Consider the following 17,061-nt stretch of genomic DNA (forward strand, 5'->3'; position numbering starts at 1 on the left):
ATGTTCTCACCAGCTAGTCTCCCCAGATAGTAAGATCAATGAGATGACTTTCAGGGGGCATCACCTACTAAACCTTGGCATCTGGAGTCTGAGAGCAATGACTGATTCCTCTTGTGTGCTCCAGAAAGAGAAATCCATAGGGAGAAAGACAAGGAAAGACCAAGGAAAAGCATCTTTATAAAGAGCATTTCCATCCACTTTATTATTTTAAATCTGAACCTGCATAAAATGATGGGGGGAGGTACATTTAGCTCCAAGTATCCCCATGCCATGAATTAGGGACAAGTCCAGATTTGAACTTGTGGGTCTGAGGGCCACCACTCTCTGCCTGGAACTTAATTTGCATCCACAGCTCTGCTGTGACTTGAGGGCCATCTTGGGGGCAATGGTGGGAAGGGAGGTGATGGTGAAGTCTCAGAATGAGGCTAGACCAGTACTTCTTGCTCAGCCTTCAGCCATCTGAAAGGAGCAAGTGATTGACGAGGAGGGCTTGTGGTGCCTGGGAACTCTGGACTGGTGAGCCCAGTTCATTCTCTGATTCCAAATGGGGGGACTAACCTCCCCCTCCTCACAAGGATGCAGCTCAAAAGGGGACCTAAAAAGAAACTTCTGTTTCTGATAAAAGCAGCATCTTCCCTTCTTGCAGCACTCACACTCCTTCTTTCCTCCATATATCAGGCAGGCCAGGTCTAGGCAGAGGAACAGACATTCCTCTAGCTCCCTGGGGCAGACCAGGGCCAGGGCCTCACTGTGCCCAGCCTGGCTGCTGTATTGGGGTCAGCAGGCTCACACATTAGTGTGTTGGGAACCCTCAGAGGCGACACTGCCGGGCTGGCTTCGGCCTGAGGGGGCTGCGCTGGCTGCCCGGCTCCTCTGGCTTCTTCGTTCCCCACCCTGGCTCCTCTGTGCTGGCTCGTCCATCAGTTTGACCTTTTCATGTTCCCTCCTTCAGAAGAAGGTCCCACCAGCAAGCTCTTCTCTTTCTTGATCTGGTCACTGATGTCCGTGGGGATATCAGGGATCATCCAATCTACTAGGACACTCAGGAACATCACAAGAGTTCTGCAGGAAGTGAATTGGGGCTCAGAAAAGTGGCCAGGACTGTGGGGTGAAACCCATATCCCCATTAGAGAAAAGCCCCTGTCCCATCACAACCGAATCAGCAACTGTCTCCAGAAGCACACAGGCCTGGAAAGTAGAAAACTCTCTGGAATTCCCCTAGGCACTGCTGTCTAAGAGTGGCTGACTTTAGCCAAAGGCAGTTCTGTCTCACTGTGACCCCCATGAAGTAAGGGGGATAATAAGAGCATTCCCCTCCGGGAACTGTTATGAGGGTTAACTGAGTCAGGAGGCAGAGATCCCTAATCAAGAGTCCCCCGAGATCCTCTCATTGCCCTTGGCCTCAGAGTATGCCTGGCCTTGACTATTGGGAAGTGGCCATGATGCTCATGACCTTTCCAGAGCTTTCTCTGGCCTCTTGTTTTCCTTTGAGTTGACTGGGTCCCTTTAGAGTTGATCTTTAGCTTGTGCATTGAGTTCCCAGGCCCTTACTAATCTCACCCATTGTTCCCAACTCCTGTTTCCTGCTTGCTGTTCTGCTGATCTGCCAAGGTTCCCTGGGGTCCAGCCTGGCAGTACAGTTTGTGTTGTTGAACACAAATGATTAAGAGAAAGTCTGTCTACAGGGAGCACTCCCTGACCCCAATGGGCCTGCTCCTCTCCATCCTGCCATGTGGAGGTCAGGAAAGCCCAGGATCAGGCAGTCAGAGCCCTGCTGCCATTGTACATTCAGACTCACTCCCAGCACCACCTCAAACCCAGAGTGCACTGGGGCCCAGGAGGGGTCACTATGCCGATCCATAGAGCATGTGGATGCATCTTTTCTGCTCTCCTTCACTCACTCATACCTCACCATGGGTGTGGAATGTGGACATATGACCTGTAGTTAAGTTAGAAGACGCCCTAGGGCTGAGCTGTTCATCAAAGGTATCACCTCATCTCTCCCAAGGAAGAATGGCTGTCTTCTTCCAGTGAAAGAATGAGCTGGTGAGCTACTCCACTTCCTGGGCAGAGGTCAGGAGACCCAGGATACCTTAGAGCCCCCCCAGGGAGTGGCCTGCAGGGCACACAAAAGCTTACAGGAGTCTTAGAAAAAGCTCAGCAGGCCTGCAAATGGGGCTGGGCTCCAGGAGCATGGAGCATCTCAGATGCAATCAGAACTGTAGTTATTGTGGGTGGTAGGAATCGCCAGCTCAGGTTTGCCACTCAGGTTGGCCTGACTGGGTGGCTCTGTGGCCCTTCCCACTGGATGATGCAGGGGAAAACTCAAGCAAACAAAAGAAGGAATGGAGTGCCCAAGGGAAAAGATCCAGAACTGGAGCCTTCCCACAAGCTACAAAGCCCAGATGGGACCCTACATCTGCCCTGGGCTGAGACTTTTGTTTCTCCTGGCTCTTCCCACCCACCTTTCTTATCTGGGGTTTGTATGAGACTCCATCTTCTTATCACCATGCAACTTAAGTCCATATCTGTCCAGGAACCCATCTTGGGAAGAAAGGCCATCAGAAATGAAGGCTCTTGGGAAAGTGTATCCTGCTTCCATCCCCTACCTCCAGGGAAGATTCCCCCACTCAACTCCCCAGTCTGTCTCACCTGCATCACTACAGCCCTGCTGTACCCCACAGAACTATAAAATCTTGCAGACCAGATAAGAGATACAGCTCTTTCCCACACACCCCAGATGCAACCAGGAATGCAATCAGCTATTCCTGCAACTTACCTGGAAGATGATGACAAATGCCAGCCTTGCAGATAGCACTGACCAGTACTGTTTGGAAAACTCATATGGGTTTGGGGCCCAGGGAGGCTCTCGATAATCCTTAAACCTGCCCAAAGACAAACATTGGGTGAGATGGGGAAGAAGATGGAGCAGATGGAATTGCTTTTCTGTGTGAAATATGTAGCACAAAACAGCAGACATTCTGGCTTTCCAGACTTGGGAAATAGAGAGCAGAAATAAAGAATCTAGCTCATCCATGGGAAGAAAAGAACCTAAGTCTTTTCAGAATAAAGCTAGAGGTGACATTTTGGGTTTGTTTATGTTTTGGGTTTTGGGCCACATCTGACAGCACTCAGGGGTTACTCCAGGCTCTACTCTAGAAATCACTCCTGGCAGGCTCGGGGGACCATATGGAATGCTGGGAATCAAACCCAGGTCCGTCCTGGGTCAGCCCAAGTAAGGCAAATACCCTACCACTCTGCTATTGCTTGGGCCCCTAGAGATAACTTTTTAAAGGGGTGGCTATATTCAGTGCAGCTTAGGAGATCAAACCTAGGCTTCTCGCGAGCAACACAGGTGCTCCAGATGACCTAGGAATGTCCCCCAAGTTTCTTCTTGTCTCTGGACACTCCTTCCAGAGAAGGCCTCTAATGGGAATCAGAGAATCTATATGGGTTCCCATGGGCGGAAGACCCACTACACATTTTCTCCAAGTTCTCTGGAGTCCATGGTTGATGGACAATATAGTTGTCTGGAGACCCCAACTGGTGCAGTCTTGTAGGAGGTTAGTCTCACAGGACAACAGCATGTTAGAGTTATAGAAAGGAGAATAGAGACCAAACTGGAGGTGCATTGAGTTGGGGGGCTGATAATGATTCATGGGTCATGATGTGTCTCTCCCCTCTTTTACTGATCACCTTAATGATCTGTGCCTGAGACACAAGTGCCAACTACTAGGGTGAATTCCCCCTTTTTTTTCTGAGACTCATATGGAAGTCAAAGAGTTCTTATCTTTGCCTTGACTTCCCCATTCTGGGACAACTCCACTAAAATTACTTTTTTTTTTTTTTTTTACTCACTAGTAGTTTTTTTCTAAACTTAGAAAAACAACAAGTGCTGAACAACAATGAACTCTCAAGGACCTATTCACGCAACTGAACAACTTTGAAGCTCAGGAGAGCAAAACCTATCCAGCTGGGCTGGAGGAAGAGGTAGGACACTAAATACCAAGTAGTAAGTATTGTGCTTAAAGAAGGGATGCAGTATGGTAGTGGGGCAAGTTTTGGAGAGTGGCATAAGGTACTCAGGGAAGATGAAATCAATATTTGAGCTTCTCTGGCAGTTTTCTCAGCCAATTTTCATGGACCAAGTTCTCAGATGGGCACTGCTTCCACCATATATGTAGAGACTAAGGGTTGGAGAAATTCAAGTACTTGGCTGGGGTCTCAGAGATGTCAGAAGTGGGTGCCAGATGGGGTGCCAAGTCTGATGCATTTACACTTGCCTTCCTGTGGCCACAGAGTAGCCCATCAACAAGCTGCTGAATGTGCAGAGAATTCAGAAATGGGTGCCTTCTTTGTTACCCCTGACATACCCCCCAAATAGCCAGATGCTTTATAAGATTTCTCTTAATAAAGGGGGAATCGACTTTCTGTTATCCCAGGGAAAGGTGGAGGAAGAAGAAGAAAACGACCAAAAGAGAGGTATATCCAGAGATGGACAGAGAGAAAGAGAGTCAGTGCAGATGTTAAAGGGTGAGGTGGACATAGATAGAGACTGGGACCAGGGCTGGGAGAGAGGCCAGCACCCTCCTTCATACTAGACCCCCCTTTTCTAACAGCTGATCCCAGCTGTTGCAGACACTTAGGTTGACATCCGGATGAAAAACACAGTGATCCCCAGCCCAGCACACACCACAGGATTCATCAATTCACCCATGGCTGAGGACAGGAACATAGCCAGCTCCAGATGACACTGGCCCAAAGGCACAAAGACACACACACATACACACACACAGAGAGAGAGAGAGAGAGAGAGAGAGAGAGAGAGAGAGAGAGAGAGAGAGAGAGAGAAGACAGAGGAGCAGAGAAAGTTCAGGCTCCCTACACTTCTGTGACCTCCACTATTAGAAGGACATTGATCTTAAGACCCCCACAAGGAAGAACACTATGCAAGCCCACTTCTTGCCATGGGGCAATCTTGCCCCAGACCCAGCCTAGTATGTCAGGAGACATTCATCCCTTGTTATTTTGCTCCATCGATGTGGGAACAGCTGCTCACTGATCTCAGGAGAAGAGCTACTGCACAGCTCTCTTTTTTTCCATTCTAAAAAGAATCCATAAATAATCTAATTCTGGTCCCATCTCAGCTACTAACTCCCTGCGCAGCTTTTGGAAGTTACTTTTGCTAATCTGAGCATCCAAAACTTGTTGTGAGTCAAACAGGCACATATCTGTAATCAAGGATCTGGGGAAGAGAAACATGGAGCTGTGGCCAACAGTTCTAGTTTGTAAACATCTCTGATGAAGAGGGAAGGTGGGAGGAAGTGTAGAGCAAGTTGCTCATGGAGAAGCAGAGTCTGCAACGGAATGAATTGAATTCAACACCACTTGCTTTTCTCTTTTGAAATGTAACACAGAATTATGACTTACTGCAGTAAGGCTTATATTCAATATTACTGCACATATACATATACATATCACTAAAACATAATGACAGCAATACAAGTCCCTAAAATAATAATGATAGCAACACTTAAGCTTGAGGTGGGTACCATACTGATTCTTTCCTATTATATTCTGTTCATTCACCCTATCCCATTATAAATCTATCCCACTCTTTCCTACTGGATCTTTTCTGATCCAGCCCATTTCTTTATAATTATTTTTCTTTTCTATTCTATCTTATTCTTTAAAATGCTGATCATGACCTACAAAGTGGCTTCCTTTCCTGTTCATGAACCATGACTCATAGTCTAAAAAAATGGATTCCCCATAAGCCTCTGTCATAAGATGAGTGATTGGTCATTTCCATTTGAATATAAGTTCACATTTTATAATATTAGAAATATTCTCCTTTGGCAAAGTCAGATTTAGTTAATGTTATTACTGAGGTGTGAAAAGATAGGTTTTTTGGGGGAGGGGTTGGGTCACACCCAGCAGCGCTCAGGGGTTACTCCTGGCTCTATGCTCAGAAATTGCCCCTGGCCGGCAAAGGGGACCACATGGGATGCCGAGGTTCGAACCACCATCCTTCTGCATAAAAGGCAAACGCCTTACCTCCATGCTATCTCTCAGGCCTCGTGAAAAGATAATATTTAAGGAAATTCTTTTAAAAATGGTGAGAGATGAGCATGGCCAGTGGACTGGATTGACTCCTGTCTGTCATTGTAAGAATAATTTTTGCTTTGATAATAAAAAGTTTCATCATTTCAAAAAAAGAATGTAATAGCAATATTCAATTAATCCCAATACATGTGTTTATTCTAAGCTTTCAAGAACAAAAGGACATTGTTAAGAAGACACACAGTGACTAAAAAAGTTCTCAAAAGCAACATTCTATTTCAGCTTTCAAAGTACATATTATTTGACCTATTTGATTATTAGGACTAGCCTAATAATGACATTGCTTGATTTAAATTATTATAACTGCTAATTAAAAAGGTGCCCATTAATTTAAGTTGCATTTCATTGTTATAAAACAAACTTATGAGATATCTTAAAGGTTGTATAAATTCATCTCATGTTAATTCAGAAAGAATGTCTGAGAAAGAGGCAAGTGGAAGAAAGAAATCAGAGAGGTTACCTAAAATGTTAAAAATATTTTTTTCGATTTAGTTGTTTTATTTACTGGAGATTAGGTGGTAGACTATTACATCCCAGTGCTCAGAGCTTATTCCTGTATACACACACACACACACACACACACACACACACACACACACACACACACAGCATTTTGAAGACTTCAGGCCTTCACTTTACAGGTGGGAGAAAATGTGATACAGAGAGGAAAGAGATGACTTCGAAGTCCCTGTTTGTCCTATGTCCACTGACTTTGACCTCCGACATCATTGTCAAAACACATAATCCACAAGGGTGGGATTGTTCAGATAACAAACTAGGGATTCTCATTGAATGGCAAAATGGGTGATCAAACAATCACCTGATGGTGATCAACCATCAGACACAGCAATTTTTTGTAAAATAAAGTTTTGGTTGCACGCTACATTGGTTTCTAAGGCACTTCTCAGCTTAATTGTAGTGTGTTAAAATAATTGTCTCAATAAAATTAATATCATATTAACACAACCCATAATTATCTACAATATTTTAACACCCTCTGAACTACTTAATACTGCCTTTTGAAACTGGCCTCTAACAAGGGAATGCAAAGCAGGCAATTAGGAGTTAATTAGAGCTGTGTTTAGTGAGGGTTGGATAAAGATCTGCAAAAGGAATACCTGGAAAGTCTCCCCGTGGTGTCAGGAGACCCAGATGCCAGGCAGCCCTGGGATGGAAGGGGGTTTGCCTTTCACAGAATTTGCTGAGGGCCTGAGGTTAGGTACTTAGGAACTGTAGAATTAAGCCTGACAGGAGCCATTGCCAGGAGGCTGCATCTGGCTGGTCAGCCTCTAAGTCTCCTGGATTTCAAGGACCATATCCATCTGACCCGACAGCCTCCTTCTAGCCCTGCTTTAATGCCACCCCTCCACCACAAACTCTTAGTTCTTTGATCCCTCCTCATGGGTGATTGATCTTGCCTACAAACAAAATCAATGTACTGCAGAAGGGGCTAAATCACATAGGTCTGGAAATGCCTAGAACACTTCTCCAATGGAATGCCAGATTTGTCCTAACTTTGGAGGCTACTTTTTTTTTTAATATATAATTTCTTTATTTAAGAACCATGGCTACAAACATGTTCATAATTGGGTTTCAGACCAAAAAAATGCACATTTTTCTTTGGGTGGTATTTTTAAGCTACCTTGAAAAGGCCTGGTTGGATTTTAGATCTCAATTTTATGTGCCTCCATATATTGCCAGAGGTCACTAAAAGCTAAGAACCAAAAGGATCATGCAGTTCCCAACACTCTTTGCCAGAAGACTAACTTTATTTTCCTCCATGACTAGAATTTAAAACACTGAGTTGGGGTTAGCTATGAATTTGCCACTGATTCTTCCACACCATTTCTCCATCCTCCATGTGCCTGATTTTTGTCTTTTAAGGGTGTATGTATCATACCCACGGGGCTTCAGGGCTTGTTCCTTGTTCTGTGTTTGAGAGACCCCTGGCAGTCTTCAGGCCATCATAGGCAGTGCTGGGGATTTGAACCGAGGTTAGAGGTATGCAAGTTAAGTGCCTTAACCCCTGTACTATCCTTCAGGCCTGTCCTCATTATTTTACCTGCAGAACTGAACCTCCTGGTCAAATTGCGAGTTTTCCGGCTGCGTGCCCTCCTTCAGCTGGCTGACGTTGAAGAAGGAAAGGGTGTGGTTGATAAAGCCATGCAGGGTCCCATTGTGACTGTAGGAGTATTGGTACACGAGGCGGGGAATAAAGTCAGAGGTGACTGCGATGACAAAAGCCTGAGGACAAAAACACAATTACTTGAGGAGTGGCGTGGTGGGCTGTCATCCAGGTGGCAGGAATTCATCTGACACAACACTGTCCCCCGATAGGCCTCTTTCCCAGAAGCACAGCTCTGAGCAACCCAGAAGCTCTTTCTCTGGAGCTCACATGACCAATGTGCCTGGCTTCTCATCTTGGGTAGTGTGTGTGTGTGTGTGTGTGTGTGTGTGTGTGTGTGTGTGTGTGTGTGTGTGTGTGTGTGTGTGAAAGAGAGAGAGAGAAAGAGTGAGAGAGAAAGAAAGTAGAGAAAAAGTAGAGAGAGAGAAAGAGAAAATCCACTATTTAGTGCTGGATAAGTTAAACATCCTCAGGGTCTGAATTAACAGTGGTTTTATCCAAATTACATGTAAATGGAAGATACTAAGAAAATGGCCCAAGCGATGTGAGTGTCACAGAAAAGACTGGGCATAGACCCTGAATAACCCAGTCCATTTGTCCCCTAGTGTCACTGGAGATCCATGGATAGGGCCACAGTGCCATCAATCTGACTGTCGTTTCTCAGCACTGTTTAACACCCTCTATTGAAAGTGGTTCTTTCCATTCATTTTACTCAGGAAAAGGATAAAAGTAAGGCATAGAGTGGGGAGACCTGGCCAGACAGATGAAGCTGAACATACCCCACATCACATCTGGTGTAGCTAAGCACCCATAAATGTCTATGGAACAAAGCAAAGGACAAATGAGCAATTGCATGTTTAAATGTAGAGGTACTTTCTGCACAGAATATCTTAAATCTTCTTGGCAGCTGTTTACACTTGATTCTGTACCAACAATCAAAGTCCTTTTGAAAAAAATGTATAGTTTAGGTATTGTTTTCTGAATGTATATATGGGGGGTGGCCTTGGTCATATCAGAGAGTAAGTCATTTACTTTTAAATGCCCAGCTCTGACTTTCTGAGCACTTGTCTTTGCTCTTTTATCTTCCATTTAATTTTCAGAATGATTCTAGGTGGTGGATATCATTATTCTCTTCCCTCTTCACAGATACAAAGACTTAGAAAGGTGAAAGAAATAGAATCTCCATCACTCAGTTGTGTTCATGGAAAGTGCCAGATACACTCTTCAAGTAGACCTAGCTCTGAAGAAATAAATCATATATTTTCCCAATAACTTTGTTTCTCAACTACAGGGCAATGGCCTGGTCCTTGCTACTTCCCCTTCTGACTCTCCGCCATTTTCTTTCCTGAAGAAAGAACTGAGCCCCAGAGACCATCTGAGTTTCTCTCACCGGGGGGTCATGAGCCATAACTTTCAAGGTGTTCACTGAGTTGGTTAAAATTTTCTTGGGAGGTAGAAGAAAAGGCCCTCCCTGATCATCCTTCAGAAGAACATGAAAGACAAAGGAGCCGTTGGCATGAGCCCAGCAGGATTTCCTATGAAATTTGGACATGTCTGAGGAGGCAGTTAAGGAGATCATCATAGGTAGACCTCCTCTCCTTCCATCTCCTACCATCACTGATGACATGGAGTCCCCAAGGGATAATTAGGATTGCTCTTTGACAACCTGGTAGAACTGTAATTAGGAATGACAGCCTGGGCGAGGTGCCAGGTATTGTTTAGAGCAGGAGGAGAAAAAAGCAAGCAATGAGATGGTTAGATACGTGACATTCTTTCCTCATGATTCTTGGCTCTGAAAACAGATCTGATATTGTCCCTTAAGGGTCCGGGATGCATTCTAGAAGATAATTACCTTTCTTCTTCTCAGTGAAATAAAACAAGTGTCAAAATCACATTGCTTTAGCAATGGCACCATGAACTAGAAGACTGGGTTCTTTTAAGGAACCTTCTGTCTTAAGGAATGCTGCAAATGAGAAATATGGGTGTGCATGCTCAGGAGAAGCCCTCCCTCAGAGCCTAAAGGTGTCATACACATGCAAGCACTTACGTTGATGATCACAGAGAACTTGCCGATTCCAGAGAGAATGTCAAACCAGATCCCTGTAAGATGGAAAGGAAGTTGTCCTGTCTGGCTCACTCACACCCATACCCAGTGATGACAAATAACTCTCTTGCTCAGGGTAACATTTCACAGACAAGTTCCCCAGGAAATGTCAGTTGGGCCCCCCAGGAATGGGCTTATCTGGAAAAACTTAGGATTCCTTGTCTGAAAACTAGAACTGTAGAGATGAGGGTCCTTGGCAGTAAGAGAGCATACATGGTCTTTTCTGCCCCTGAGACTTGAGGATGAAGAGCTCAAGGGATAAAATGGACAAACCTTCCAATTCTTCTTGATTCTGGACCCATGGTGGTGTGGGAGTGGCATCAGGTAGACAGAGTGGTGGGAATAAGTCTGTCTCAGTTTCCCTGCAGGAACCATACCTATATCTTTGGTTCTCACAGCATCTGGCCGTCTCAGCTCTGTCACAAACTTCTTTGCATCTAGCCGCACTTCGATGACATTGTTGAGGAGGGCAAACACGGGTGCCAGAGGAAAGGAGGCCACAAAGAGGGTGACAAAGCCAAACTGGATGACTAAGAGAGAGAACAGTGTAAGAGGTTGAGACAGGAAAGAGCCAGAAGTATGTCTTACTCTGGTCTTTGCCTGTTCTTAAAATGACTTTCTTTCTTTTTGGGGGGACCATGTTTTGGGGTAACCCCTAGCAATGTTCATGGGTTACTCCAAGCTCTCTGTTCAGGGATTACTTCTGGCTCTGCTTGAGGAACCATCTAGTTCTGAAGATTGAACCTAGATCTCATGTGTGCTGAGATTCAACTCACTGACTTATCTGGCTGACATGAGTCTCTTTTCCCAGGTGGTCTTATGGGCCCCCTTCTCTTTTGGTCCCATAGTCATAGGGGATTTCTTTCTCAACACTTCTTGGGAGAGCAAAGGTCTTTATTCCAAAACAGAGGTAAAGGAAAGAAAAACATCAGCAATCCCTCACCCTTAACCTTCTCACTAATGCCACAAGCTCAAGTATAAATAGTTTCATATTCATGGGCCAGATATTCTTGTCAGAGTGGCCTAATTCTGCCTTAGAACACAGAAAGCTACTTTCATCAACCTGTTGGCACGTAGACTCGGCTGTGTGCCTATAAAGCTTGATTCACAAAAGTCATGAAGAAAAACTGTTGTCTTTGGCCAATGGGCTGCAGTTTGTCACTCTCCTAAAGTAACTTAAAATTCCATCTCCTGAAGCTTTTTCCTCTTCTTCCTATCCCAAGAACCCCAGCCTTTAGTCTGCACTCAATCATTCATAACAAGAATACTAAGCACTCACTGGTTCCAGGTGCTAGAACAAGGATTTAAGGTGGCAAAGGTCATATCTAGCCTATAGAGAACTGGTGTTATGAGGAAGCTGTGAAAACAAGTCAATATGGCTGGTGGAGAAAGACAAAGGTCTCAGAGATGGCAGGATTCACAGGTGGTAGGGTATGAAATGTCTATCCATAGGAGAACCAGAGTTTTATGTTGAGAGATGGACCTCAAGGTTCTAGTAAGACTGAATGTAAGACAGTATGGATCAGCAGGGTGCTGGAAACAGTCCGACCACTCATTTCCACCTGTATAGCCACAAGCACTTTCACACAGTCCCCCTTGTACTCAGTGTGCTTAGGCCTCTCTAGGGTCAATTCAATCCCAAGTGCTTGCACTCTGATCTACCACCTTTAGAGAGTCATACAATGTTCAATTAGCTTCCCCTGTTTATAATCTCAGTTCCTTTCCTGGAGAGACTGAGGTTTAGCAATTGGCTCCCAACCCATCTTCCTCCTTCTTGCCTAACATCTCTTCCTAAGTTCACTCAACTGCTGCTTTCCTGCAACTTCCAATGCCTGCAGCACCTTCTTCTACCCATAATTTCTTATGCTCCTGATGTTTTCTGAATGCTTCAGGTCCTTCCATTAATGATGCACAAGAATTCATTCTACAGTCAGCAAAATATGTCCCATATCACCAGAGGCCATTGCCTTGAACAGGACCCCTGGTAGTCTCCCCCCAGTATCTGCACACTTCTGCATATGCTACAAGGATTGATCTATTCAGGGATAAAGGAGGGAAATTCTATTCACTCCAGGGTGTCAGTGAATCTGAAAACCATGCTTAGTTCCAGGAAAACCTCACTAAATAAGGTATCCTTAACTTTTTTTGGGGGGGTGGTCATACCTGGAAGTGTTCAGGGTTTACTCCTGGCTCTATTCTCAGAGATCACTCTTTGTGTAGTTTGGAGGACTCTTTTTGGTGCTGGAGACTGAGCTTGGTCAATATTGTGCAAGGAAAGAGCCCTATCTGCTGTGCTATCCCTCTGATTCCATTAGATATCCAGGAAGAAGTTGTTTTACTTTTTGTGTCTCATTACTTTCTTCATAAATTTAGGACTATAATAATACCCACCTGGACTGGGGACATAACAGAATAGAGCATTTACTTTGCATGAGTTGGACCCTGGGCTCAATCTCTGGCACCATAGAAAAAGAATAATGATAAAATAACAATACAAATACTGCCAATCTCAGAGGAGACATAAAAGTAAATGATTGCAGGTGAAAGTCCTTAGAACAATGCCTCCCACTCAACAGGTGTTCAATGATGTTACCTGTCGTGTAATTGTATTTTTATTGGAGCAATATTAACATGCAGAGATGACTGCAATGTGCACAGCACCCCTAGAAGCCACACAGACACAAAATATAAGGTGTAAATCCTGGAGAGAGTCTGAGGATTCAACCTGGTTGGAGATTCTCCTTCACCTTATGTATTGGGTCAGTTCTTTCTATTTCAAAGGACCTTAGTATCCTCAATGATAAGTTCAGGAAACTGGTTTCAATTCCCGTTAGACCTGATTATCTGTACTACTGAGATTCCCTCGTGGACAAGCTTCAAGATTCTAGGATATTCATATTTATATTCATATAAAGAAAAAAAAGCAGCATCCAAAATAAAAAGAATAAATTTCACCAAGAAATAAGCTTAACCACAAGAGATTTCAAGAAAGAAATCTCCTGCAAGAAACTTTACCTGGCACAACGACGGTATTTGCGAGGCTGTTTGGGTCTTTAGGAGTCAGTTACTGCTCTGGCTCATACATTGTCATTATCATCGCTGATGCTCAATGAATATCTATCTATCTATCTATCTATCTATCTATCTATCTATCTATCTATCTATCTATCTATCTATCTATTGGGCTGTGAAGACCATATCTGTCAAGGCTCCTCTGAAATGATGGCCTGATTCGCTGGTGAACCAAAGAGGACTTCCAGAACAAGCTCTGGGAGCCAGCACAAAATGCAGGATCTAGCCTATCTTTTAAATGAGGCTTTGCTAAAGAATTCAGTTTAGTGTTGGGGTGGAGGAAAAGGCATGGGGGTGGCAAGAGGGTGGTGGAACCAAGAAAGAAAGCAAAACAGATGGAAGACTGGCCTGTTAAACTTGTAAAATGCAGCCTGTATTTAAGTACAGATACAAAATTATCTTTATATCTGGAGTTCAGAATTGTTCTTTTTGATTCTAATGAGCTTTGTTCTTGATTCTAATGAGCTCAGAACAAATGTTCTTCATCTCCTAAGTGGCTTTTTTCAGCAGAACTGTGCCAACTCCCTAAAGCCCCAATGAAGTTTTGGGCAGGAGATGGGTGCAGGAAAAATCAGTAACTTCAGATGACTGGAAGCCCAGAAAGTGTGCCCTCACCATGGTAGTACTGATGGCACTCCACACTCTAAGATCATTCCAGAGTGGCGAAAACCCAGACTCCCCACTTACTCAACTTTCTTCTCCATGAGGTCCAGAAGCAAGACACATAGACAGAGCCCATGAGGATACCCTTTGTTTTACTTCCACAAATTCTCCAGATACAGGCTCCCTGTTGTATTTCTTTTGTTAGCTTCAATAGCTTCTGGGGGTAGCTTACTTATAATATCAACAATTCTACTAATCCCTTGACACATTATCTCTCCTCTTTCCCCTTGTCATGGAAATCTCTGCACTGAACAACCTCCAGGGAATGGGCTCAGCAAAGGCCATTGACTGTGACCTTGTAGTGGCAAGATATTTGGTCCATTTTGATATTTCTTCAGGGTATCCTGGGCCAAGAGAAGTCACTCTAAACAGCAGTCCCAATGGATGCTAATGTTGCTTGCTTGGACTGAATACCCCGCCTATTTCTACAAACCAACACAAAGAGGCAAATACTAAGTACTGTTTGATTTAGGATGGTGGAGGATAAGAAGGATGAAGGGGGCAGGAGAAAGACATAACCCTCTAGCAAATTCTAAGTCTAAGCCTTGCTCTTCTTAGTCCAAAGTAAATGTTGTATCGGATGGGTGGCTTTCAGGGTCACTGCAGAGAACATGAGAGCAGCCTTCACCAACTCCAAGATCTGTTTCTAAACACAGCCAGTCCCCATCAGGACAAGAGGAGGGCAGGAAATCCTCCATGTGCTGCATAATAGAAGCCAGCTTGGCTCGACCAATAATAGATTAAGCCTGGCCAAGCCAATTTGGGAGGAATCCGTAAGTTGATTTTCAACTAAATCTTTACAAAGCTTGCTGCGAAGTGTTCCAGAAAGGTTGAGCTGGAAGCACAAACTCCTGGAAACACAACACTCCCTCCACCCTCTAGGCTTTTTCTTCTCACTCTCCAGCAGCCTTTGAAAAATAACCACCAGCTCTCTGGTGTCTGATGCTGGAGACAATTAAAACCTTGGCCTTGGCTACCTGGGCTGAGGTTAAAATAACAAGGAGGAGTGGGTTAAACTAAACAAGATGGCATCTAGCAAGAACATTCCAGGACAATCTCCTTAGAGAAAAATATATAAAGATCTTAGAACAGAGTAGACTAGCCACGAGTGATGGAAAAGCTCTTAACATGCATCATTTTGATTTTCTACTCATTTACACATACATGTACATATGAACACACATATCACATACAGGTTGGCTTGGCATTCAAGACTCTTGGTGATCTAACTCTAACTTATTTTTCCAGACACATCTCTTCCCCACCCATGCTCAGGCCTAATATTTAGCTGGAATGCTTGGAGATCAACTCTTCCTGCTTTCCAACCATTTCAAAACCATTTGGACTCCTTCAGCCTCACCATGTTTTCCACATATCTGAGCCTTTGCATACACCTCCTTTTCTAATTTGTCTGCTGAGTGAATTACCAATTGTCTTTCTGGTTCAATTCAAACTTCCTGTAATTTTTTTTTCTATTGAAATGTCTCAAGTAGGAGAGATAGTATAAGAGGTAGGGTGCTTGCCTTCTATGTTTCTGACCTAGGTTAATCCCCAGCACCCCTTATGGTCCTACAAGGCCTGTTAGGAGTGGTCCTTGAGTACAGAGTCAGGAAATAGCCCTAAGTACTGCTGTGTAGGGCTGAAAAAAATTAGTCTCTCTTCCACCTCATTGCCCACCACCACACCCAAGAAAAATAAACACCATACACATCTCACTTCCTTTCCCACATGCCTTGCACATGTCACTCTTTTTAATTTGACTTGTTCCCTCGATGGTAGGCCTTGGACAAATCTTATTATTTTATGAGTCCTCATAATTTGTGGTGCCTACTCCACTTCAAATAGGCAGTGATTATCTGTTTCGTATAGACACACTTGCAATCAACTATAAACACATAATAAACCCAGAAGGAAAAAGACAACTGAAATAGGTGGAGTGAAAGCATTTCCCTTAGTGATGGTGAGGTGAGATGAGGTCATGAAATGTCAGACATATACATAGTTATGTTCAGTGCATAATGCTGCTACACCTATGACTAAATAGACGTGGTGAAAAAATAGTGAGGGAGTCCATTTATTTTTGTGGGGAGCTTTGAGGCCATATCCAGCAATGCTTAGGAAGTACTCCTGCTTCTGCACTCAAGGATCACTCCTGGCAAGGTCAGGGGATCATATGACATGCTAGGAATTGTATCAAAAGATACAGCTCTGGGCAACACCACCAGGAACTAAGCTCCATTGGGAGATTTATAACACTGCTCTGGCACCAACTTGTGGTTTTGATATGACAACGAGAAAAGGAAAACTTGACCTAAGACCAGGCTGTCCTATCACTTCACTTAACACTAAATGGAAATCAGAAGAGATATCGTCCTTTGAACTGAAAAATAAGAGCACCAACAACAGAAAACTGACTTTGACAACCGTGACTGAACAGAACCTACCTTGGAACTAATAAGGAAAACCTTACCCTAGGCTGTAGCCCAGGACACATAAAACAACAACAACAACAACAAGATGTCTTATTGCAGAGGTCCAACTTGAACAACAAAGACTGAGCAGAACCTTTGGATCCATAATATCCTAGGCTTCGGCTTAGGGACTGAACGAAAACAGGAAGCAAGTGTTACAGAAGACTGAACACAACAACGATGGATAGGAACTTCTAGAACCTAGAGACTCTATCCTAGACCCTGACCTATAACCCATGCAAATACCAAGATCGCTAGCTACAGTGGCTTGATTTTCTCACACACAACTGAGAGGAAACTTTCGTGGCATCACAAAAAAGCCTTTGGGATGGGGTAATGAGTATATATGGAGCTAGGGGTTGATCCCATGATAGTATGCTTCAAGGATGGAGAAACCCTGAATCTCTTAGGCCACGGGAATTTCCTTTCTTCCCCAATGCTTACTGTGCCTATGCAAAAAAAAAAAAAAAGTGGGGGGAACACCAAACCCTGCCACTCCAGCA

The 17,061-nt window shown here is 44.0% G+C and overlaps 1 protein-coding gene across 1 annotated transcript in view; it reads right to left on the bottom strand.

Moving 5' to 3' along the window:
• Positions 1-786: 786 nt before the first annotated feature.
• The window catches only part of ANO2 (anoctamin 2), a 350,630-nt gene continuing 334,355 nt past the window's right edge, over positions 787-17,061 (bottom strand). The window contains 6 exon segments of the mRNA XM_049771984.1: positions 787-960; positions 963-1,082; positions 2,780-2,885; positions 8,186-8,367; positions 10,296-10,348; positions 10,730-10,882. Coding sequence (XP_049627941.1) covers positions 787-960; positions 963-1,082; positions 2,780-2,885; positions 8,186-8,367; positions 10,296-10,348; positions 10,730-10,882 — 788 coding nt within the window.

Source organism: Suncus etruscus, chromosome 4 (genome assembly GCF_024139225.1).
Source record: "Suncus etruscus isolate mSunEtr1 chromosome 4, mSunEtr1.pri.cur, whole genome shotgun sequence".
NCBI lineage: Eukaryota > Metazoa > Chordata > Mammalia > Eulipotyphla > Soricidae > Suncus > Suncus etruscus.